Below are 24,815 nucleotides of genomic sequence, written 5' to 3'. Positions count from 1 at the left end.
CGCTAACTAAAGCCATGAATCATGGTGGAAGTTTCAGTTTTGGACATATATCCTCAATCTCATATGAGAATAATAATCATTGCTACATGCTTGTGCATTTAAGAGGAGTCCATTATCTGTTGTCCATGTTGTCCCGGTATGGATGTCTAAGTTGAGAATAATCAAAAGCGAGAAATCCAAAATGCGAGCTTTCTCCTTAGACCTTTGTACAGGCGGCATGGAGGTACCCCTTTGTGACACTTGGTTGAAACATGGCATGCAAAGATCCGGTAGTCCAAGTGACAAAGGATTAACTTGTCAATGCCTACAGATTGTAGACTAGGGTTTTGTTAGAAGTAGAGGGCAAGTAGATCTCGAAGGTTTAGGCGAAAAGTACTCGACAATTATGAAAACTAGGGTTATGTTGACAGTAGATTCGATCCTTTCTTTGTCCCTCGACTCCCCCTTATATAGGAGGTGGAGCCGAGGGTTTCGTATTGTACAAGTTACAGAGTCCGGGACGGTTTCTAACTCATCCCGCCAGATTACAAATAACACTTCCTATTACAACTCTAGCTTTCCTTAATACACCTTGGGCTCCCGAATCTTCTTATTCTTCGGATAGTGGGCCTTCAGTAAATCCCGGGTACTATCTATGGCAGGCCCATTTGGGGTGCCTATGTCGATAGCCCCGAGATTTTGCTTGAACCGTAGAGTCGGGGAAAATCTCTCCCGTTTATTTTTGTTCGAGAGCTTTTATTCATACTCCACATAAAATTCTATATTGTACGAGGGATAATGGTAGTTGGGGCTAGTTCATCCGACGGATCAGGTACTAGTTAACTCCTCTAGTGGCAATCCGCAAAAACCTACTTCAAGATCACGTCCCCGGACATGATCTCGGGATACCGGTGTAAACTTCGACGAGGTGCCGCTTAAGGTCTTACCATTCGTCGAGTCCCGGTCAAATTTATCGGGTACCTAACGCGTCCGTTAGGATTTTTCTTCGTATCCGTTGATACGGATAAAAGTAGCAGAGCGCAGTCTTTGGCGATGCCACGCCCAACAGAACGGATCCGGGGTCTTACCTTCGCAAATTTGCGGCATTCAGAAATTGATCGCAACTTTGGCGTTCTGAGAATATATTGTCGAGTGCTTTTCGCCTTTGGAATAGCACATTTTATTGAGTCATATTTATGACTTTATTTTGTCTTCCCGATGGGAGTATATGTAGAGTTATTTGGGTAACTCGAAATATACTCACTTCTGTTTCTCTATTTTTTTGAAAAAATTCATCGGGCATGCGAACAGCGTTCCCGATGGGAGTAGCCCCCGAGGCTACAGCCAAGAACTTGTGCTTGGGTGTAGGCTCCACAGACTATTATCTTTTGCCGCTATATTTATAATCCTTCTCGATATTTTTATATTTATCGGGTGCGCGACCAGCGCTCCCGATGGGAGTAACCCCGAGGCTATGAACAAATTCTTGGATTTGGTCATAGGCTCTCACCATTTCTATATTGTCATACTCGAAGTTTTCTATTTTTCCAAAGTAGCCCCCGAGCATTTGGGCAAAAACTTTGTATTTGATCAAAGGCTCCAGTAGTAGTCGAATAATTTACCCTGTCGCCATTCTCTTTTTGTTTTGCGTGTCGACAAACTTTCCCTTGTCAAAATCTCTTCACCTCTATGAATAGCCGAAATTTTTTCTGCTTCGTGGGTCCATTTTTCTCACCACGTTGACACGTCGTGCAAGTGGGGGACACACGTCCTCCGCTTTTCCTGGCGCACGTTCTGTAACCTCGTCAATGTTGAAATACTAATTTGCCCTTGTTGCCACGTGGTAATCATCTCCTTCATTCTTTCTTCATCCAACGGTTCCGTCGGTTCACCGCACCTCTATATAAGATCTCCTTCTTCTTCCTCGAGCACTTCCGCTCGCGCCGTTCTCTCGCTCTCCGCTGCAAAATCTCCCCTTGCGCTCCACTGCTGCCAAAGCTCTTCTCTTCGCAGCTGCTCGCCATTGCCATTGTTGATGCCACCGCGTCGCTTAACCGAGCACGAGCACTCCCGATTCTTCCATGGCCTCCGCGGATCTAGGAACTGCGGAGTGGGAGAGGTCCAAGATCACAAACCAAGACCCGAACCTCCTGAAGAAACCGGGAATCACCACGAAACCCAAAGCGGTTTGCTTCCCGACGAAGAAAGCTACCCAGCCCCCCAATGGGGTACCGGGTAAGTTTTGTCGACCATCTCATCCGTGGTTTATCCACCCCCATCCATCCTTTTCTCCGTGGGCTACTCTTTGTCTACGGTCTCCAGCTTCACCACCTCACGCCAAACTCAATCCTCCACATTTCTATTTTCATCACGCTTTGTGAAGCCTTCCTTGGCGTCTCACCCAATTGGGCGCTTTGGAAGCGCATTTTCTTCGTCGCCGCAATGGCTCTCCCAATGTCGCCTATAATATAGGCGGCGTTGTTATTTCTATTCGTTCCACTCGCTGATTACTTCGACGTCAAGCTCCCTGACTCCGTTCAAGGTTGGCGCAAGAGGTGGCTATACATTCGGGAAGAAAACGATGGCTGCCTCGAGGATAATATTCCTCCTTTTGACGGTGCCGAAAAAATTCTTCGTCGCCGTTCTCGGGATGCGGAGGCTACCGAGGAAGAAAGAACTTCGACCGAAGCCACGATGACTCGCATCCATGAGTTGCAAAATACTCGCGGCAAAGAATTGTCGGGTATCCAGATTATAGTGTATTTCCTTAAGAGTAGAGTTCGGCCTCTTCAAGCTCGCAAATTTCCTCTCCGGAAATATACCGGCAACGAAGACGTGGATCGGTCTGTCGGTGGATTTGGAAGTCAAGGACCTGGAGAGGCTTGTCCGAAAAATCACCTCCCTCGGCAAAAAGATTCCATCCCTTCTTCTTGTCGCGTAAAACCATACAGCGCCACCCATGCACTTCCTAAGGTAAACATTGTCGCGCAATTTTTACTGCCTTGCTTTTTTGCATTGTTTGCTTCGTTCTGATATCCTTCCCTCTTTTTGGACAGAATCATCCAAATCTTGTTTCACTTCCTCCTCTTCCTGAAGGTGGGGAAGTCGAAGAAAGGACCGTTATCTCTAATGATAACCAAGAGGCCTCCTCTTTTGTGAATGAACCCGCAGATTCTCGAAAATCTGCGGGATCTGCTGAAAAAGATGCTGCTTCTGAAGACACTACATCGGCCCAATCTCCTCCTCCTGCTGATTCTCCAAAGAACAAAAGGAAGAGGGTGATGTCGAAGATTCGGGACTTCTAAACCCGAAGAAGCTGCTCCTTTACCGCAAAAGGCAGCTTATGACCCATATCTTGCGAGTATCATCAGTTCGTAAGTTCCCTCTTTTATTTTCCTATTCGAAGAATTTTTGCTTGCCTTGCTTTTTACACTGCCACCCTTTTGCAATAGTGATGATGACGAGGAAAAGCCAACTGCGGATGTGGCTGCTCGAACGAGTATGTCACATACCCTAGTTATTTCAGAGCCACGAGTTGAAGGAGAGGAATCCTCGCCTCCTCAACAAAACATCGGCGCTTCTACTCCTCCTTCTAGCCCCCGAGCCCCTTCACCTAAAAGGGCAAGGACGGAGATTGTCTCGAAGCCTACTCTCCAATTGAGTAGCTCTTCGAACCTTCTCATGGAAGATGTAAGTTCTTTACTTTTTTTCTCAGTGTTTATGTTTTCTTTGTTTGCTTCTGCATATCACTATATTTTTCTCATACCCCCATTCTCTCTTTGTCCTCTTGCTTTTATAGCCTGTGATCAAGGATCTTCTTCGCATCGGTGCCCAATTTGTTGGGTACCGTGAATATGCAAATAAAGTCGAAGGTAATGCTCTGCTCCTTCTTTTTGCCTCTGTTCTTTTGTTCCTTCTTTGTTGTCGAGATTTGTAACTATATTTATTTTCCATTGTAGAAAAAGCGGCGGAAGCCAATGATCGTGCCAATACACTTGCTCAACAATTAGAGCAAAGTGAAAAGGCTCGCAAAAAGGCTGAGTCGGATGCTATTGATGCACGAGCGGAGGTCGATAAAACCAAGGCCGACGCTGCTGGTGTCGAAGATCTCGAAAGAGGCTTCACACCGCCGAAACTTCCCCGAGCGATCACATAGCCGCCCGGTCCGCTCGCGAGGAGGCGATCCGTAAGCGTTTAACGACGCGAGTCGCCGCTTCGTAGGTAAGTACCACTCATTATTCTTTTGTATTTTCTTCTCTCGCACTCGTTTGTTGCTCAATTTTTCTTTCTTGACAGCTAGAACAGCTCAAGAATTTCAACTTGATGAACCCGCCAATGATTCTCTTCTTGACGCCCTTTCACTCCTTGAAGTTCATGGATCCGAGGCACGCGAAGGCATTGATCAGGCTAAAGCGGGGTTGTCGCGGCTTTTCCCTTATTTCTTCCCCAAGAAAGAGGAACCCGCAACTTTCCTTGACCTCGCCAAGTGCTTCAATCCATCAGAAGATCTTGGGCTAAGGATGCGTCATGAAAATATGAAGGTTGCCGTGGAGAATACTCGTCGCCTTGGTTGCTCACGGCCGGCGAGTCTATCGATTGGTCGAAAGTTGGCGACACCGATCGGATAGAACGATCAAGGTGGAGGTCTTTGATCAAGGCGGCTAAGCCCAACACGAGGAAAATCCTGGCTTATATCGGGATCAGGCCATCTTCGACTCCTAGCTCATCAAAGCCGGAGGTCTAGTTAAATGCCTCTTTGCTTTTTCTTTTTAGCATACCTCTTTCTTTTGGCCTTGTCGCCGGAGTGTTATTGGCGAGAACTGCTTCAGTACCCCTCTAGAAGGTCCTTCTTTTGTAATAGACATGTATATATTATGGAGATGAATGGAAATCTATCTTTGCTCAGTGATTGATGTCGAAATATTTCTTTTTCCGAGTTAATTTTTGACAATTATACGCCAGCTCCTGGTTCTTCCAATATTTTGCCTTCTCCCCAAGGAGAACTCCTGGCGATGCTTCGACCGCCGAGGATTCCTTGCCGCAAGAATTAGACGAACTTCGACATCAACTTCGAGTTCGTGAAGAAGCAATCACTTGTGCTGATGGAGAAGGCTCGTAAGTCATCCGAAGCCGAGGAAATTGCACTCCAACAAGCACAAGCTGCTATTGCTGAAAAGGAATCGGTCATTGCTGAAACCACTGCAGCTACGTCTCGAGAAAATTCCATGCTCCAGCTGTTAGTAGATGCTAGCTTGGATCTGGCGGGTATGTTTGATTATCTTTTGTCGCGCTTCATTTTTCTTTGCTGCTTGCCTCATTGTCTACTGACCTGTTGCGAGAAACAATAGGTGCTTTTTTAGATACTGCTGCTGAAGATGAACGTGTCGAGGCTCGTTCCAATGTGCTTCTTCGGCTTGCGCGTGATCATGGGTCGACTTTTTGGGGCACGCCCGAACGGACTCGCCAAATCGTGAGATTTCGGGATCGCGCGCTTCGGGTTCGCGGGTACCTTGACTTCGTACCAAGACCCTCTCTATGGTGTATAACTCTATGTTTCCTCGGAACGTTCAACCAAAAACTCTTCCGAGTTAATGGAGAAGTTTAAGGATGCTCATAGGATCCATCACTTTGTCGAGCTCAAGCGGTAGCCGGCGCCGGATTTGCCCTCATAATGCTTCGGATCTCGCCATTCAAAACTTGATCTGACCCAAGTTGTTGAGAAGGTTCACGAGAAGGTTCGGCGCCGAAGAGTTGGTATTGATCGCATTAACACGAAGGTTTCACCCATAGCCGAAGAAATGATTGAAGACCTCCTTCGGATGGATGCCGACTTTTTTGCAGACGGTCATTATGCCGATTTTCTTGGTGCTGCTCCTGAGGAAAACAAAGTTACTCTTGACGATATATTGAATCAGGGCTAGTTTTCCTTTGGTAGATAATTTTCTTTTTGTGAATCATGGTTGTGATTCTATTGTAAAGCAAACAGTATATTTCTATATTTGTCTAGCCCCCGAGTATTTTCGGTGGCTAGCCGCTGTATTTGTATAGTGCGAGGTTTTTTAACCAAGGCAAGATAATATACACTGTACTATTTTTGTGGGTGTAAGCCCCCGAGCTTTTTTGTTGATCACTATTTTGTCGATATCTCTTTTTATTTTTGCGAGGTATTTTTTTACCAAGGCAAGGTGCTTCTTTTGTCGATACTGTGTTTATATATATATTGTATCCTGTAGGGGAGAAACCCCTGATCTTGTCGAGAAGAAGATATATAATTCCACTATCTTTATTATATTGCAGCACCACGAGCCCGCCTCATTAAAAACCTTTCCCGGCCCCACTCGGTGCCCCGAAAAAGGAAAAGAGTGCGTCCGAAAACTCGTGGGCGTTTCGAGTACATTGAAGATTTACAAAGGAGGACTATATTTTCGACACCTAGGCGTAGAAACGCCCGAGTCGTGCCACATTCCGGGGATTTGGCTCGTCAATCCCTGTCTTCTTGTCTTTGATTCCGTATGCTCCTCCTTCGATTACTTCTGTGACGATGTAGGGTCCAAGCCATGGTGATTCGAGTTTTTCGTGACTTTTCTGGTTGAGCCGCAGAACTAAGTCACCAACTTGAAAAGACCTTGGCCGCAATCGTCGACTGTGATAGTTTTTCGAGTCCCGCCGATATTTGGCGACTCTTGACGGGACCTCGTCTCGAGCTTCATCGAGTGCGTCGACGTCATCCTCCAAAGCTTTTCTCGAAGTTTCTTCGTCATATTCTGCGACTCGTGGAGAGTCGTGCTCTATTTCTATCGGCAAGACTGCTTCAGCTCCGTGGACCAAAAAGAACGGCGTTTCTGCGTCGTCTGTATTTGGGGTTGTTCGAATACTCCACAAAACACTTGGTAGTTCCTCCGGCCAAGTATGCCTAGCTTTTTCCAAAGGTCCTAGCAGGCGCTTCTTGATGCCATTGCAGATGATGCCATTGGCCTTTTCGACTTGACCATTGGTCTGTGGATGTGCGACAGATGCAAAACTTAGTTTTATGCCCACCTCTGCACAATATGCCTTGAACTCCTTGGAAGTAAAGTTACTGCCATTATCTGTGACGATGCTGTGAGGTACTCCAAAGCGAAAGACAATGCTTTTTACAAACTTTATTGCGGATGTTGCATCTGGTGAATTTATTGGCTTTGCCTCTATCCACTTTGTAAATTTGTCGACAGCCACTAGCGTGATACTCGTATCCTCCTCGGCGAAGCTTTGTGCAATTTACCCACCATATCGAGACCCCATTGAGCAAAAGGCCAAGATAGTGGGATTGGCATAAGTTCCGCTGCTGGTGAGTGAGGTCTTGCCGCAAATCTTTGACACGCGTCGCAAGTGCGCACTATTTCCTTCGCATCCTCGATTGCTGTGAGCCAATAAAATCCTCGCTCTGAAAACCTTAGCCGCGATAGCTCTGCTACTCGCGTGGTGCCCACATATTCCTTCATGCACGTCCTTTAGGATGATCCTTCCTTCTTCGGGTGTAACACACCGTTGTAGCACACCCGAGATGCTTCGTTTGTATAGCTCTCCTTTTACCACAGTAAAGGCTTTTGATCGCCTAATTATTCGCCTTGCTTCGACTGGATCGTCGGGTATGGTTTTCCTTAGGATATATGATATATAAGCTTGCATCCATGGAATTTGCACCATCATGACTAGCTCTTGCTCTTCTTCTTCTTCTGTTGTGTCTTTGGCGATACTCGAGGATTTCTCTTTTTTCTCCTTTGTTTTTGCTGGCTTTGTTGATCTCTCGCTAATCTCTTCCCAGAACACACCTGGAGGAATCGCGAGGCATTGTGACCCGATGTTTGCGAGAACGTCGGCTTCATCGTTGCTCATCCTGCTGATGTGGTTTACTTCACAACCATCGAATAGCTTCTCCAGCTCATTGTACACCTCCTTGTATGCTATCATACTTTCGTTGACTGCGTCGCATTGGTTCATGACTTGCCGTGCTACCAACCGTGAGTCGCCGAAAATTTTCGGTCGGGTTGCACCGCAAGCTTTCGCCATCTTCATCCCGTGTATGAGAGCTTCATATTCTCGCTTCATTGTTAGATGCGTTTGGGAACGTCATCCGCAGAACATACTTCAACTTGTCGCCTTCAGGTGAAACTAATATCACGCCTGGCTCCGAAGACCTTCCAATCTCTTGGACCCGTCGAAGTTCATGGTCCAAGTCCTCGATAAATCTGGGGGTCCCATGTTTTGTAGCTCCATCCACTCTGCAATGAAATCTGGTAAGACCTGTGACTTTATTGCTTTTCTTTTTTCATACGTGATGTCCCGAGGGGAAAGTTCTATTCCCCAAAGGGAGACACGACCCATAGCTTCTGGATTGTTCAGTATATTTGATAAGGGAGCTTCATTGACCACTATTATCGGGTGAGCCGAAAAATAGTGCCGCAATTTTCTTGCTTGTCGTGAATACTCCATATGCTAGCTTTTGATATTGCGGGTACCGCTGTTTTGACGGCGACAAGACTTCGCCGATGAAATATACTCGGCCTTTGAACTCCATGAAGCTTGCCTTCTTCTTCCCTTTCGACCACTAAAGCCGTGCCGACCACCCGAGGTGTGGCTGCAATGTACAAGAGGAGAGGTTCTTTCTCTTTTGGCGCCACCAATATCGGTGGTGTCGAGATTGCTCGCTTGAGATTCTCGAAGGCTCTGTCTCGCTTCCTCGTTCCATTGAAATTTTTCCCCTTGCTTGATCAACGCGTAAAACGGCAACGCCTTTTCTCCTAGCCCGGCGACGAATGCTGCAAAGCTGCGACTCGCCCCGTTAGGCCGTTGTATTTCTTTCAACTTTGTTGGCTTTCTCATAGTGACGATGGCCTGTATTTTTTGGGATTAGCTTCAATCCCCCTTGCCGATACTAAGAACCCGAGAAGTTCTCCTGCGGGTACTCCAAAAGAGCACTTTGTCGGGTTCAGCTTGAGGCAGAACTTGTCGAGGTTGTCGAAGGTTTCCTTCAAATCTTCAATCAACGTTGACCCTTTCTTTGATGTTATTACGACATCGTCGATGTAGACTTGTACATTTTTCCCGATCTGTGTTGCTAGGCACTTCGCATCATCCGTTGATATGTTGCTCCCGCGTTTTTCGGACCAAAGGGCATTGTTTTGTAGCAAAACACGCCATAAGGTGTGATGAACGCTGTTTTGGCTTCATCTTCTTCTTTTAATCTGATCTGGTTATAACCGGAGTATGCGTCCGAGAAGGAAAGACGTTCGCATCCTGCCGTGGAGTCGATGATTTGATCGATCCTTGGGAGGGGAAAGTGATCCTTGGGACAATGTTTATTGAGACACGTAAAGTCGACGCACATGCGAAGGACTATTGTGTGTTTCTTCGGCACCATCACTCGGGTTAGCTACCCATGTGGCTTCGTAGATATTTCTCCGATGAACCCGGCATCTTTGAGTCGATCTATTTACGATAACATGGCTTTGCGGCTAGGTTCCGAAAAACGCCGCAAAGGTTGCTTTCTTGGTCGTGCGAGAGGATCCAAATTGAGGTGGTGCTCGGCAAGTTCCCCGGGTACTCCCGGCATGTCAGCTGGACACCATGCGAAGATTTTCCGGTGCTCACGGAGGAACTCGACGAGCGCGCTTTCCTACGCGACATCCATGTTTGCGGCAATGGACGTCGTTTTCTTTGGATCCGTCGGGTGGATCTCGTACCTCTTTTGAATCTTTATTTATATTGAAAGTTGACTCCTTAGAAGGTCTTCCTACCTCGGGCGGCACATCATAATCGGTGAACCTAGGTGCCGCATACTCGCTTGCATCCCGAAAGTTTCGACGGTCGATGAAAATCCTTGTCGCATTTATCGGACAGGTGCAAAGCTTCCTTTGATTGTGATAGGTCCCTTAGGCCCGGGCAACCTCCACAACGAGATATGTATAATGCGGCACCGCCATGAACCCGGCGTACGCTGGCCGTCCCAACAAAGCGTGATATTGCGACGGGAAATCCACCACTTCAAACTCTAAATTTTCTATCCTCGTAGTTTTCTCGGGTTCCAAACTGAACGTCGAGGTTGATCTTGCCCAATGGGTAACTTGGCTTCTCTGGTGTAATCCCGTGGAAGCGTGTGTCAGTTGGTTTCAAGTTTGCCAGGGATATGTTCATCTTCCTCAATGTGTCTGCATACATGAGGTTTAGACTGCTACCGCCATCTATGAAAACTCGCGACACGTCGAACCCAGCAATTACTGCGGGTAGAATAAGTGCTGATTGTCCTGGTCGAGGGACTTGCTGCGGGTGATCCGCGATTGTGAAGCCTATGTCTTGCCCTGACCAATTTAGATACTCGACTGTTGGTGGAGGCATCTTCTCTGCCATAAACACTTGTCGAGATATGACCTTCTGCGCCTCGTTGGACGGCACGGCTTTCGAATCATCGAAGCTGCGCCATTGGAATTGGGATCAACGTATGGGGGTGGTTGTGGTGCTGCCGCTATTCCGAGCTTATGTCGATTTTCCTCGGTAATTGCGGGAGGAGGTGGGAGGTGAATCTCGCTCCTTGGCTCCCGAGGATTTCGTTATTTGCTTGAGCGTTTGCGATTCCTGCGGCTCGCAGCATTGCTCGAAAATTGCGGCGGTCTTTCCGTAGATGTCCTGATCGCCTCTTTCCATTGTTGTCGAGGTAAAAATGCATTTGACACGGACCGTTCATCATCTCCTCGGGAGACACGTAAGGTCTTTGAATCCTTGGTCCACTATTTTGTCTGTTGCCGCGAAAATCACCTCTATTGTCGCCTTGTTGCTCATTGCTCCTTTGATAATCATCTCGACTATTTCCACCGGGGTTTCCTCGAAAACCGAGCTGATATGTGGCCGGGAGCATCATTGTTGTAGAACTGGCGAGAAAATCGCCTTCTATTTTGATAGTTTCGACTACGATCCTCTTCTGGCGACCTGTGTCGTTTATTGTATATTGCGTCTTCTCCATTTGCCCATTTGTTAGCGATTTCCATCAACGCCGAGATTGTCTTGGGATTAGTTCTCCCCAAGTCCTCGACGAAGTCTGCTCGCCGGATTCCTGCCACGAACGCATCTATTGCCCTCTCGTCAGATATGTCTTCTGCCGAGTTTTTGATAATGTTCCACCGCTGTATATATTTTCTCATCGACTCGTCATGTTTTTGTCGACACGCTCGTAATTCTTCCAACGACGCGGGTTTTTTGCGAGTGGATCGGAAGTTCTTCACGAAGATGTCCTCAAAGGTTTCCCAGTCTGTCGATGGAGTTCAAGGGGAGTTTCTTTATCCAAGATCTTGCGGCACCACTCGGGTGAACTTGGATACTTTGCATTGCTCGTTGCTTCGGTTCCTCCTACCGGTTTCACCATCTCGAGATAATCCACGAGCCAATCCTCGGGATCTTGCGGGCCGTCGAACTTCTTGAAATTCTCGGGTAACTTGAACCCTTTTGGGACTCGAGTTTTTCGCACTCTTCTCGTAAAGCACGGGAGCCCACACATATCTTCGTCGGCAAGCTCGGCGAGTGCCGACGGTCCCTCCTTTCTTGTCGCGCTCTGTCCACCCTTACTTGGACTCGCTTGTGTCTCGAGCTCCACTTGTTCTTGGGGGGTCTTGAAGCTGCCGTATTTGGTCGCGGACTATTTTGCTCGGGATTTTCTTCGGGAGGCGTTGTTGCGAACGCTGTTCCCATAACTCCTACTCCAGCCATCGCCATATTGAACAATGGTTCTCTCGGGTCCCCGGGAGGTGGTCCGGACGCGAGGATGTATGCTCGTGTTGCCATGTAACACTGCTTCGGTGTTTTTGGGATAATATTTCCCCTTTCGTCGATCGTCATGAACGACATGTCGAGATTTTGGATTAGGTTTCCTCTTTCTCCTTCCGGTATATTTTGTAGCCGAGATCTTGCTCTCCTTCGAGCCTCTCTCGTGACTATCTCCCGATGTTCCCGAAAGGCGACTTAGCTCGCTCGGCGTACGCTTGATGCGAAGGCGCTTCTTTCCTCCTGTTCGGGGATGCTCGTCCGTTTTTCCAACTCTGCTTACTCGAGCAAGTCTATATTGATATGCTTGAAGTTCTTGTACGGTAGCGAGTGGTGGTCATAGGTTCCGAGCCATCCATGGCTTTCGCAGCCCTGTCCCACGCTTCTTGCGGGAGCTGTACTCTTGCGCGAGTTGAAGATCCGGCATATTTAGTGCCCAAGCCATGTCGAAGATCAGCGGGATCAACGTATGGTTTCCCAATTCGTCGAAAGCCTCTGATGTTTGCGGCTCTGATGTGCCTGCCCCTTCTACCACATAGATCTGATGATATTTTGCGCATTGATTTTTTCCAGGATTGGTGACACCATCATATAGAGTGGTGAAGACCTTTCCAATGGCAGCAGACTTGTCGATGAAGTTGAAGTTGTCGATGCTTGTCGGAGTCGCTGCTTATAAAGGAGTCCGCGGACGACTCGAAGGATGTGTTGTCGAAGATCTTGGCGAGCTTTCCGCTTGCCTTGTTGTCGACGAAGTATGGCGACGAAAACTCCTCGTCACTCGACGAAAAGCTAGAATCGACCGCTGAAAATTCCGACGAGATCGGATCTTCGAGACGGTAGGATCCTTCCTTGTTGACGCCAAATCGGAATTCTCCGAACGTCATGATGATAGGCTCCTCCAGATAGGCACATGCATCCATACGGGAGGGCGGGTGAGGAATAAAATTGAATAGATCGGTTTTTCCCGTGTTACCTCGATCCATCGCGTTGCTTGCTGTTGATGAAGTCGAAGATTTTGAACGTGCCATCGAGATCAGATCCTTGCAGCCTCTAATTCCCACAGACGGCGCCAATTGACAAAGGATTAACTTGTCAATGCCTACAGATTGTAGACTAGGGTTTTGTTAGAAGTAGAGGGCAAGTAGATCTCGAAGGTTTAGGCGAAAAGTACTCGACAATTATGAAAACTAGGGTTATGTTGACAGTAGATTCGATCCTTTCTTTGTCCCTCGACTCCCCCTTATATAGGAGGTGGAGCCGAGGGTTTCGTATTGTACAAGTTACGTAGTCCGGGACGGTTTCTAACTCATCCCGCCGGATTACAAATAACACTTCCTATTACAACTCTAGCTTTCCTTAATACACCTTGGGCTCCCGAATCTTCTTATTCTTCGGATAGTGGGCCTTCAGTAAATCCCGGGTACTATCTATGGCAGGCCCATTTGGGGTGCCTATGTCACCAAGCTAAGTAGGACGAGGTGCGGGCACTATTAGTATACTATGCATGAGGCTTGCAACTTGTAAGATATAATTTACATAACTCATATGCTTTATTACTACCGTTGACAAAATTGTTTCATGTTTTCAAAATAAAAGCTCTAGCACAAATACAGCAATCGATGCTTTCCTCTTTGAAGGACCATTCTTTTACTTTTATTGTTGAGTCGGTTTACCTATCTCCCTCCACCTTAAGAAGCAAACACTTGTGTGAACTGTGCATTGATTCCTACATACTTGCATATTGCACTTGTTATATTACTTTATGTTGACAATATCCATGAGATATACATGTTATGAGTTGAAAGCAACCACTGAAACTTAATCTTCCTTTGTGTTGCTTCAACACCTTTACTTTCATTTATTGCTTTATGAGTTAACTCTTATGCAAGACTTATTGATGCTTGTCTTGAAGTACTATTCATGAAAAGTCTTTGCTTTATGATTCAATTGTTTACTCATGTCATTACCTTTGTTTTGATCGCTGCATTCATTACATATGTTTACAAATAGTATGATCAAGATTATGATGGCATGTCACTTCGGAAATTATCTTTGTTATCGTTTTACCTACTCGGGACGAGCGAGAACTAAGCTTGGGGATGCCGATACGTCTCCAACGTATCGATAATTTCTTATGTTCCATGCTACTTTATTGATGATACCTACATGTTTTATGCACATTATATGTCATATTTATGCATTTTCCGGAACTAACCTATTAACAAGATGCCGAAGAGCCGATTCGTTGTTCTGTCTGTTTTTGGTTTCGTAAATCCTAGTAAGGAAATATTCTCGGAATTGGACGAAACTTTCGCCCGGGGTCCTATTTTTGCACGAAGCTTCCGGAAGACCGAAGAGTCAACGAAGTGGGGCCACGAGGCGGCCGGGAGATAGGGCGGCGCGGCCCGGGCCCCGGCCGCGCCGGCCTACCCCCGGGCCCCTCGTGTGGCCCCCGACCTACCCTTCCGCCTACTTAAAGCTTCCGTCGCGAAACCCCCGCACCGAGAGCCACGATACGGAAAACCTTCCGGAGACACCGCCGCCGCGAATCCCATCTCGGGGGATTCGGGAGATCGCCTCCGGCACCCTGCCGGAGAGGGGATTCATCTCCCGGAGGACTCTTCATCGCCATGATCGCCTCCGGAGTGATGAGTGAGTAGTTCACCCCTGGACCATGGGTCCATAGCAGTAGCTAGATGGTCGTCTTCTCCTTGTTGTGCTTCATTGTTGGATCTTGTGAGCTGCCTAACATGATCAAGATCATCTATATGTAATACTATATGTTGTGTTTGTCGGGATCCGATGGATAGAGAGTACTATGATTATGGTGATTATCAATCTATTGTTTATGTGTTGTTTATGATCTTGCATGCTCTCCGTTACTAGTAGAGGCTGCGGCCAAGTTTTTACTCTTAACTCCAAGAGGGAGTATTTATGCTCGATAGTGGGTTCATGCCCGCATTGACACCGGGACGATGTGATGAAAGTTCTAAGGTTGTGTTGTCTTGTTGCCACTAGGGATAAAACATTGATTCTATGTCTAAGGATGTAGTTGTCGATTACATTACGCACCATACTTAATGCAATTGTCCGTTGCTTAGCAACTTAATACCGAATGGGGTTCGGATGATAACTCTGAAGGTGGACTTTTTAGGCATAGATGCAGTTGGATGGCGGTCTATGTACTTTGTCGTAATGCCCAATTAAATCTCACTATATTTATCATATCATGTATATGCATTGTTATGCCTTTCTCTATTTGTCAATTGCCCGATCGTAATTTGTTCACCCAACATGCTTTCATCTTATGGGAGAGACACCTCTAGTGAACTCGTGGACCCCGGTCCTATCCTTTACATAGCATAAATTCTACTTGCAATACTTGTGTTTCTATTGTTTTCTTTGCAAACATCTTCCACTCGATACGCTTAATCTTCCGTTACAGCAAGCCGGTGAGATTGACAACCTCACTCGTTTCGTTGGGACAAAGTACTTGGGTTGTGTTGTGCGGGTTCCACGTTGGCGCCGGAATCCACGGTGTTGCGCCGCATCACATTTCGCGACCATCAACCTTCAACGTGCTTCTTGGCTCCTACTGGTTCGATTAAACCTTGGTTTCTTTCTGAGGGAAAACTTGCTACTGTGCGCATCATACCTTCCTCTTGGGGTTCCCAACGAACGTGTGAGTTACACGCCATCACTCATGAGGAAGTATGTGGTGTTTAGCTTTCAACCTTGTCATTTACTTTTGACGGACTCTCATATGGACTAGTGGCACATCCGCTTATCCAATAATTTTGCGAAAAGAGCTGGCAATGGGATTCCCAGTCCCGAATTAATTAACTTAAATAGACACTCATCCATGGTTTGTGATTGTTGGACGGCACCCGAAGGATTCGGTTAGCCATGGCTTGTGTAAGCAAAGGTTGGGGGAGTGTCATCATCATAATAAAATTTAAATAAAAAGGCACTCCTTCATGGTATGAGACTATTGGCAGGCACCCGAGGATTCGGTTAGCCATGGTTTGTGAAAGAAAGGTTGGAAGGAGTGCCACCCAAAAATAAATAAAATGGGAGCCGCTCTTGTGAGTCCGGTTGATGAGGTAGTTAGTGTACCCATTACCATTCGTTGACAACAACAAACACCTCTCAAAATAATTTTACTCCTGCTTTACAAATGAAAAGCTCTAGCGCATGTTAATCCCTGCTTCCCTCTGCGAAGGGTCAATCTTTTACTTTTATGTTGTGTCTCCATTATTTCTTTGAGCACTATCTTGAGAGCACAACTGTCATTCTTAGTATAATATGCTTGTCTCAAAATATGATTGATTGTGGTATAACTTTGATGCTTTTATCTTTGACAATCACTACTTCTAGTCTTTCTATGAACTCAAGAGGTGCCTCGGCATTTATGTTTTGCCGATCAAATACAGGCAAGCGAGATACCACTTTATCATATTCTCTTATGAACATTGCAATCCTGCTTATATACATGATTCATGGTGCTTATTATTAATTGTTGGTACCTCTCCATGATTGACATAGCTGTTGGATGATCTTATTTGCATGTATCTCATTATGAAGCTGCTTAAATATTAGCCATAGCATGAGAATATATACATCATATGAGCAAATGTGTTCGTGAAAGTTCTTTTATCGCTCGGTTGTTAACTGAATTGCTTGAGGACAAGCAATAAGCTAAGCTTGGGGGAGTTGATACGTCCAAAACGTATCTACTTTCCCGAACACTTTTGCTATTGTTTTGCCTCTAATTTGTGTATTTTGGATACAACTAACACGGACTAACGCTGTTTTCAGCGGAACCGCTCACGGTGTCTCGTTTTTGTGCGTAAATCCAACTTTCGGGAAAATCCTCGGAATTTATGCGGAAGGCCCTATTTTACCAAAATATTGGCGGAGCCGAAGGGCAAGAGAGGTGGAGGCCCGAGGCCCCACACCACATGGCGGCGCGGCCCGGGGGGGCCCGCGCGGCCATGTGGTGTGGCCCCTCGGCCGACCTCCGACGCCCCCTTCGGACTACTTATTGGTTTCGACCCGAAAACGCACGGGGAGAAGTCGAAGTCGCCGAAACCCTCCGGAGAGCCGCCACATCGCGAAACTCCGTCTCGGAAGCCGAAGTCTCCGTTCGGCACTCCGCCGGGACGGGGAATTGGAGGAGATCTTCACCGCCATCACCGCCAACGCCTCTCCATCGACCGGCCATGTTTCCCCCATCCATGTGTGAGTAATTCCCCCGCTCGTAGGCTGAAGGGGATGGTAGGGATTGGATGAGATTGGTCATGTAATAGTCATAAGATTGTTAGGGCATAGTGCCTAGTATCCGTAGATGTCACTTTTATGATATTGTTGCAACTTGTTATGCTTAATGCTTGTCACTAGGGCCCGAGTGCCATGATCTCAGATCTGAACATGTTATTGATTCATGAAGATATTCGTTGTTTATGATCTTACCTGCAAGTGGTATACACATGTCGCTGTCCGGAACCAATGGCCCCGAAGTGACAAGAATCGGGACAACCGGAGGGATGGTAGTGATGTGAGGATCACATGTGTTCACGGAGTGTTAATGCTTTGCTCCGGTACTCTATTAAAAGGAGTACCTTAATATCCCAGTAGTTTCCCTAGAGGCCCGGCTGCCACCGGCTGGTAGGACAAAAGATGTTGTGCAAGTTTCTCATTGCGAGCACGTACGACTAAATATAGAACACATGCCTATTGATTGATTAGTACTTGGATACCGTTTTATTATTATCTGCAAATGCCCCTGCTTTGATTGTTACATGAGTTTCTCTCATCCATGCAACGCCCGTTAAATCCGTCCCTGTGCCTACAGAATTTTAATCCTGCTGTTTACTATAATCACTACTGCTTTCTTTATTTCACCGCTGCTGTTATTTCACGATTTCCACTGCCATAAAACTGTTACTACTGATAAACTCTTGCGAGCAAGTCTGTTTCCAGGTGCAGCTGAATTGACAACTCCGCTGTTAAGGCTTACAAGTATTGTTTGTCTCCCCTTGTGTCGAATCAATAAATTGGGTAATACTTCCCTCGAAGACTGTTGCGATCCCCTATACTTGTGGGTCATCATTTACCATCGGCTGGTTTTAGAAAAGCACAAATTATATCATCGAAGGAGAAAGAGTTTGAAGACCTTCAAGATTTGCTTGCTTTTTTAGGCTTTAATTTGTAATAGTTGAAATCAGCTCGTGTATCTTTACCATGTATGTACTATTTCTTATATATATATTGTATTATTTTTTTTTAAAAATGGGAATGTAAAACAAGTCACTAAGTTTTCTTGGGAGGCATACCTTGGTCCAGTCCTCTTGAAGACGCACTTAGATACTTTGAAGGATAACATTGTATCTTACTAAAATAAAGTATACGATAATTTATAGTCCTCTTTTTGGCCCACCCCGTTACACAACCGAATATGTCCAATTTAGTTCGGAAGCTGTTTAACAATCGAGAAGTGTGAAAAATCAAAGGTAAGAAAGTAAACAAATAAGAAAGTATTTTCCTGATCTAGTAATTAGTACTTCTTTTGTCTCATGACGGTTGTTTAAGATTTATCAAAATTTGAATGTATCCAGATGCTATGAAAAATCTCAGACAACCTTTGTAGGATGGAGGGAGTATTAATTTTTTTTCTGAGCACAACACCGTCCCTCTATTTATGAAGATATCCCATTTTAGGATATGGTAGTTTGTCATGGCTCAACTTGGATTGCAAGCTTAATTCCCCTAGCTGGGTCCAAAAACTATTTTAGAACTCAAAACTTAATTTAAGTGTTTTATATAGTTTTACGTTCTAAACGGAGCTAATTTTATGGGTGGGAAACAATTCACTAAGTATATTGGGACACATATCTTGATAGAGTCCTCTTAGGAGATGTGCTATCACCGTATTGGAGTAGGAGATTTCGTCTGCAATTTGGAGTGCTATATTTGCCCGATCTCGGTAAACAACTCATTGAGTGAAATGTAGCAGAAAAGCCGTTTATCACAGATCAATTCACGCACGTGTTATATTTTCTCCAATGAAATGTAAAAAGATCCTTATCAAATCAATATGCATTACTTAAGGATCGCATGTTCCTACATTTATAGCCATACGCCGTCCTACTGAGGGAGGATACAGTGGTTTCGTACGGTTCATTGTAGATTAAATTAAAAGCTTAAAGCTGTATAACGAGAAATGCTTAGAAAGATGCATAGCAAAATAATTTTGCTGATTTATTTTTATAAACACCTTGTACATGACCTTATAACACATCGACACAAACTTCTGTGGATGCACACGATCAATTAACAATATGTGCCTCTTTCAGAAAAAAAGTTCTAAGAAAACCTAAGGGGGCGGGAGAAATCTCTGCCCCTGACGCGGTGCCACCTTCCAGTGGTGACATTCCTTCCTGAAGGGCGTTGTGAGAATTCCTTGTCCACTGTACTCCTCGTGCCGGGGGAAACCCTAGGACCGATCTGGTCTGGGCAGCAACACCGTGTCAATGGCACTTCACCAGAGTTTCGTCGCTTTGCCATTGCGTTCATTTCTTTTCTTTTTGGGCATGTTGTTGTTGTTGTTGTTGCCCCAACATTTTCCTTTGTTTCGAACTGTTGTATCGATGTGGTTGCTATATTAATATAGCGAGACGAAAGCATGTTTCGAGGTTTTGTTAACGTGAAATATTTTTTAGCCGGAGGTGATCATGGGTAACGTGAGTACTAGGTTTTTCAGGAAAAAGAAAAACTAGTAGTGAGGGAGAAATTACAGGAAGTTAATAATGGGCGTGATGAAAGTAAGTAATCCTGGCAGGAGGAGGAGGAGGGGCGGTAATAAAGAAGGAAATGATGCGCGCGCACACCCTGCCCACCTCCACCTCCACCTTACCCACCCCACCCCACCCACCATTCTCTCTCTTCTTCTTCTCCCCCGTCTCCGTGCGAGCCGAGCCAGCCACCACCACCAGACCAGGCTAAGCGAGCGGAGGAGGGAGCATTTGGGCTTGCGGAGACCGCTTCCGCCGCTGCACCCCCGCAACCCTCTCCTCCACCTCCCGCGCGCTCCCCTCCATTTGTCCCCTCCCCCCGCGCTCCCGATCTTAACCTCCACACCCCGGCCCGGCCTCGCTCCTCTGGCCCCAAATCTATCTTAACCACCTTCCTCCTCTTCTTCTTCTCCTTCTTCTTGGAAAGAAAATAGGAAGGGAGGGGACAGGCTTCCCTGCTTCCGTCGACAGTCAGACAGGGAGGATGAGCGCCTCCAGGTTCATAAAGTGCGTCACCGTGGGGGACGGCGCCGTCGGCAAGACCTGCATGCTCATCTCCTACACCTCCAACACCTTCCCCACAGTGCGTACCCCTCCCCTTCTCCTCCTCTCCTGTTTCTTACATCTTCTTGTGTAATGTAGCCTCTTGTTCTTCTTCTCTGTGGTTGCGGCCCCCCATTTAATCGGATTCATTCATTCTTTATTTATGTGTACTTGGGGTGGCCTGGTTCTTGATCTGGAATTTGGGGCGCTCGATTTGCCCCCCGGTTCAGGCAATGCGGTCGCGAATTTCGATCCCCTCTCGTCTAGGGTTCCTGATATCTGCTACCGAAATGGGGGATCTTTTCTGCGATACGCCCCCAATCAGGAGGCCCACTAAAAAAACACCGATTTTTAGCGACTTCTTCGCTGGTGATTGGCTGTTAACAGCTATGAGCGGCAGAATTACCGGGGGAAATCGCAGATTTCCCTCGATTCGTGCCAAATTGGCTCCGTCCTCGCCAAATGTGGGGGCGGCGGATCCGTTTCAAACAGGCCGGGATCGCTTTCCAGCCTTTCTTTTTAGCAGTACCCTCCAGACTCCGCCACTCACGCCGTCCGTATTGTTGGTTGGTTGGTTGGTGGGTTCCATTCGGTGTTCCTTTCACGCAAATCCACACCAATTGCAGCACCCACCTTTTCACGCATGCTTCGTTTTCAAATGTACTACTACTTGGTTTTTTTCTTTTCTCTCGAGGAAAGAAGAAATCTTGAAAAGAAGAGCAAGATTCCACTCACGAGTTTCTGCTTGGGGATAGATTAGCAGCTTGGAGCCCTGAGTCATGGTCACCATGTAGTATAGTACATCACAACTATAATACATTGGACCACCAACTATAATACATGGGGCCTGGTGCTGTGCCATCCTGGTGTGCTTGTCTTCAGGCATGCCTGCAGGAGTGGCGCTCACATTTACAATCTAATTTAATTTACTAAGACGTCGTCGGACCGCCATGTGGCTGTTTTTTTTTAGCTTGGAAGAAATAATTTGCCTGCACACATTGTTGTCTATGTGTCTGTTTATTTGAAGTTGTAACAAAGAATCTGGCTGCACACATTTGTTGTCTTACTGCTTATTGCTCTTGGCAGGACTATGTTCCGACGGTGTTTGACAACTTCAGTGCTAATGTCGTGGTTGATGGCAACACGGTCAACCTCGGGCTATGGGATACTGCAGGTAACTGTCCGTCTTACTTTGTTGCTCATGTTTGCTTGGCTTGTTTCTGGTATCGAGTTGTAAAAGTTCCTTCTTTGGGGCTGCAACAGGTCAGGAGGATTACAACAGACTGAGACCGCTGAGTTATCGTGGAGCTGATGTCTTCCTTCTGGCCTTCTCACTCATCAGCAAGGCCAGCTATGAGAATGTTTCAAAGAAGGCAAGACTCATCCTTGTTATCTTTCTTATCTGCGAAGCAATTAAGTTTGCTCTGAATCTTGCTAGTTCCAGATGTTTTGTGTGCAAGTTTGATTTGTGATCGTCTATACAATCGCCTTCATGAGAGGACAATCTGATAAGATTACCATGCTTCCGGCATGTGGATCGTGTTGGATGGGTCATTGTCTTTCTCTGCTAGAAATTATTCCATGCTAGGAGATATGCTGTTAAAACCTTTTATTGAACTGGTTCAAATGCACCGTTGAATGGGTCTTACAGTAGTTTCCTATTCGTTGGAGATGATCCCTAGTTTATGTTCCCTGGTCATTGGCTTCACTTATGTTGGTCTTATAATTTTTATGGTTATGCATATATGCTCAAATCAGTTTCAGTTGCCATTTGCTATATGCAGATGTAACCTATTTGTTTACTGAGCCTGAATTCTTTTTATATTTCAGTGGATTCCTGAGCTGAAGCATTATGCACCAGGTGTGCCTATTATCCTGGTGGGAACAAAGCTTGGTAAGAATGTGGCATTTCTGCATTTTATTTAAAACCTGACCATCGGTTGTATAACAATAGAAGTGATGTGGGGTTCTAGGTACATTGAAAATAAATGCTATATATATTTTTAATCTAAGCATTTTGAACCTCCATAATTTCCACTGCTTGGGAATATTGTTGTATACATAAATGAATTGTTTGTGGTTTTGTTATCCTTGTTTTGCTTTTGTCCTGCCACGTTCGGTTTTGTTATGCTGTTCTCAGTGCTGCTGTTCTTTCCGTTGAGCCATTGATGCTTTAGATTGCCAGTTGTCCTCCATTTTTCACCTTGTACCTTGCCTGGGCAGATCTTCGAGATGACAAGCAGTTCTTTGTGGACCATCCTGGTGCTGTTCCTATCACTACTGCTCAGGTATGGATTTTTTATGGGGCGATGTAGTTCCTTATTACCCAAGCATTACATGAAGACTTGACTTTTGTCTTAATTTTGTCACTCTTTGCCTTGACTATGTTGGATAACTTTCTTTACATGCCGATTTTTGTAGGGGGAGGAACTAAAAAAGCTAATAGGCGCCCCATACTACATCGAATGCAGCTCGAAGACTCAACTAGTATTGCTACCTGCTCACTTTGTTTGATTAGTGTACAATGCTATGATGTGGGATGCTGACAGAGCTTTGTGGTTCTCGTGATTTGCAGAATGTCAAGGGCGTATTTGACGCGGCAATAAAGGTGGTACTGGCCCCACCAAAGGCGAAGAAGAAGAAAAAGGCGCAGAGGGGGGCTTGCTCCATCTTGTGATCTAATCAATCGGTAGACAAAGAACAAGGGCGAAGTTGCCGCCATGCTATATTATTGTTACGTCTTGCTTCAGCGGAACAGCACTCATGGTCGTCTCCCCCCACCCTAGGTTACTACCGGCAGCTGCAGCAAGGTCTTTCTTTGTCGAGGCATCGAGCGATCCATTTGTTTCAACTTTCTCCTTCCTGCCTTGTGATTATCGCGTGTTGACTGACAAGTCGTGGCAATTAGGTAACTTGCTTAGATGGTATTTTCCCTGTTTGAGACCCCGTAAAAAAAATATCTCGTTGTTATCTCGGTTCCATAAGTAGAGACATGATGTAATCGCACTCAGTTTATTTTTTTTCGTTGTTATTTCACTTCAATGGAAAATTATGTTTCCCTTCTTATGGTGGCCTGGTAATGCTTCCACCCAGATACTAGCATCCTTGAGATGTGCTGTCATGTTTCCAGCATTTTGTTGAGCATGTGCAGTGTTTTGACCTGCCCATTCTGATACCAAGTATCACAGCTAGGATTTGCATATAATTGCAGATCGTGGAGGGCATGTTTGCAACGGGGTATGTTTGTGAATTATATCATATTGGTTTGGTATCTGCTGTGATAGAATATTTGCAATAGATATTTGTCATTGCCAGTTACACATACCATTATATTTATATACATTTAAAATAGTAAGGAATAACATGCCCTTGTTTTTCTCTGGATGTGATGTGTTTGTTGGCTACCACTTGCCAGAAGCAATTGCTCTGAATCGGTTCAGAAGATTGCCAGGCGATCGATTCTGGTTTGCTGCCGTAGATCCCTCCGAACAATGTGGCTGTCTCACATTTTCCCCCAAACTTTTATTTGCCTCATTTAACTACTAGTAATTTTGATTATATGCCCCAAATTACTTTGCACTTTGATAATTTGCACAGTTCTGGTACGAAGTAAACTGGGGCAAATTATCAAATCTCTCCATTTGACCCACCTAAATATTGAGATGCAAATGACAGAAACCAGAGACTTCAAATTCTTGATGTAACTTTTGGTTTTATTGAGAATCTTTTTTGTTCTTCTTGATTCTGCATAGTCTATTTGATTATCATGCTTGTAGTTGTTAGAAAATGTGCACACACTTGTAGCCGATGAAATATTTATTAGACTATATTTTGTCAAATAGTACAACAATTGTTTGTAAAGAGACCATGGGGAAGAGTCCCAGACTTATTTTATAGGGGAAATTCCTGCCTAGGCAGGCTAGCACGCATGAGCCACCGCGGTTAAATAGTACAACAATTATAAATACAAGTATTTTTCAATGCATGAGTTGATGCGCTCAAACTTGTTTTAACATCGTACTTTGCGGATAACCGAAAGAACATACATTCAGATCGACTAAATAAAAACTACTACCTCCATAACCGTTTATTAGGGTAAAACTTTTCCTAGTAATAATTTAGCTAACAAAATATTAATTATATGTCACCAAAATTATATTGTTGGAAATATCTTTAAAATATGAATTCAATGATATATTTTTTGTAACGTATAACTAACGTTTTGTTGGCTAAATAATAATCAAAGTTTATCTTGAAATGCATAATACCCTAATAAACCAATATGGAGGAAGTATAACGAACCACAAAGACCTAAACAAGCTAGACTAAATAAAAAGGTTTCAAATAGTCAATTTATCCACCCACCTCCGTATGTGAATGTAAGATAGTTGAATGCATGGTGGCCGAGGACACACGCTATCGAACCACTGCTTTATCACAATATTGTTGGGGAAGAAGAATAGGTCCTTAAACTTTTTCAATGAACAAATTATTATTTTTAGGTCCTCAATTGTTCGTGGTATTCAAAAGCGAGGGCAAGTCAAATATACACGAATATGTTGACGATCTTTTTGCCACTGGTGGTTCAAATGTATGAATCTGAAACCATGGCTCATTGTTCAATAGCTATCAAACATGGTCCATTCCCAACAAAAAATAAAGGGTCCCATAACAACATTGCCCACAGTGCATCCTACAATGGAACAGAAA

General features: G+C 45.3%; 1 protein-coding gene across 1 annotated transcript; it reads left to right on the top strand.

The window, feature by feature from the left end:
* Positions 1-19,798: 19,798 nt before the first annotated feature.
* On the top strand, positions 19,799-23,169 carry LOC124691656 (rac-like GTP-binding protein 6). Its single transcript, XM_047224932.1, has 7 exons — positions 19,799-20,145; positions 21,192-21,279; positions 21,369-21,478; positions 21,936-21,999; positions 22,329-22,393; positions 22,527-22,592; positions 22,681-23,169. Exons 1-7 carry the CDS (start codon positions 20,047-20,049, stop codon positions 22,780-22,782), a joined length of 594 nt encoding a protein of 197 aa, XP_047080888.1. The 5' UTR covers positions 19,799-20,046; the 3' UTR covers positions 22,783-23,169.
* Positions 23,170-24,815: the final 1,646 nt, after the last annotated feature.

The sequence above is a fragment of the Lolium rigidum genome, chromosome 2, assembly GCF_022539505.1.
Source record: "Lolium rigidum isolate FL_2022 chromosome 2, APGP_CSIRO_Lrig_0.1, whole genome shotgun sequence".
NCBI classification, from domain to species: Eukaryota; Viridiplantae; Streptophyta; class Magnoliopsida; order Poales; family Poaceae; genus Lolium; species Lolium rigidum.
Note: the sequence above shows the minus strand (reverse complement) of the source record. Positions and strands in the feature narration are given on the sequence as shown.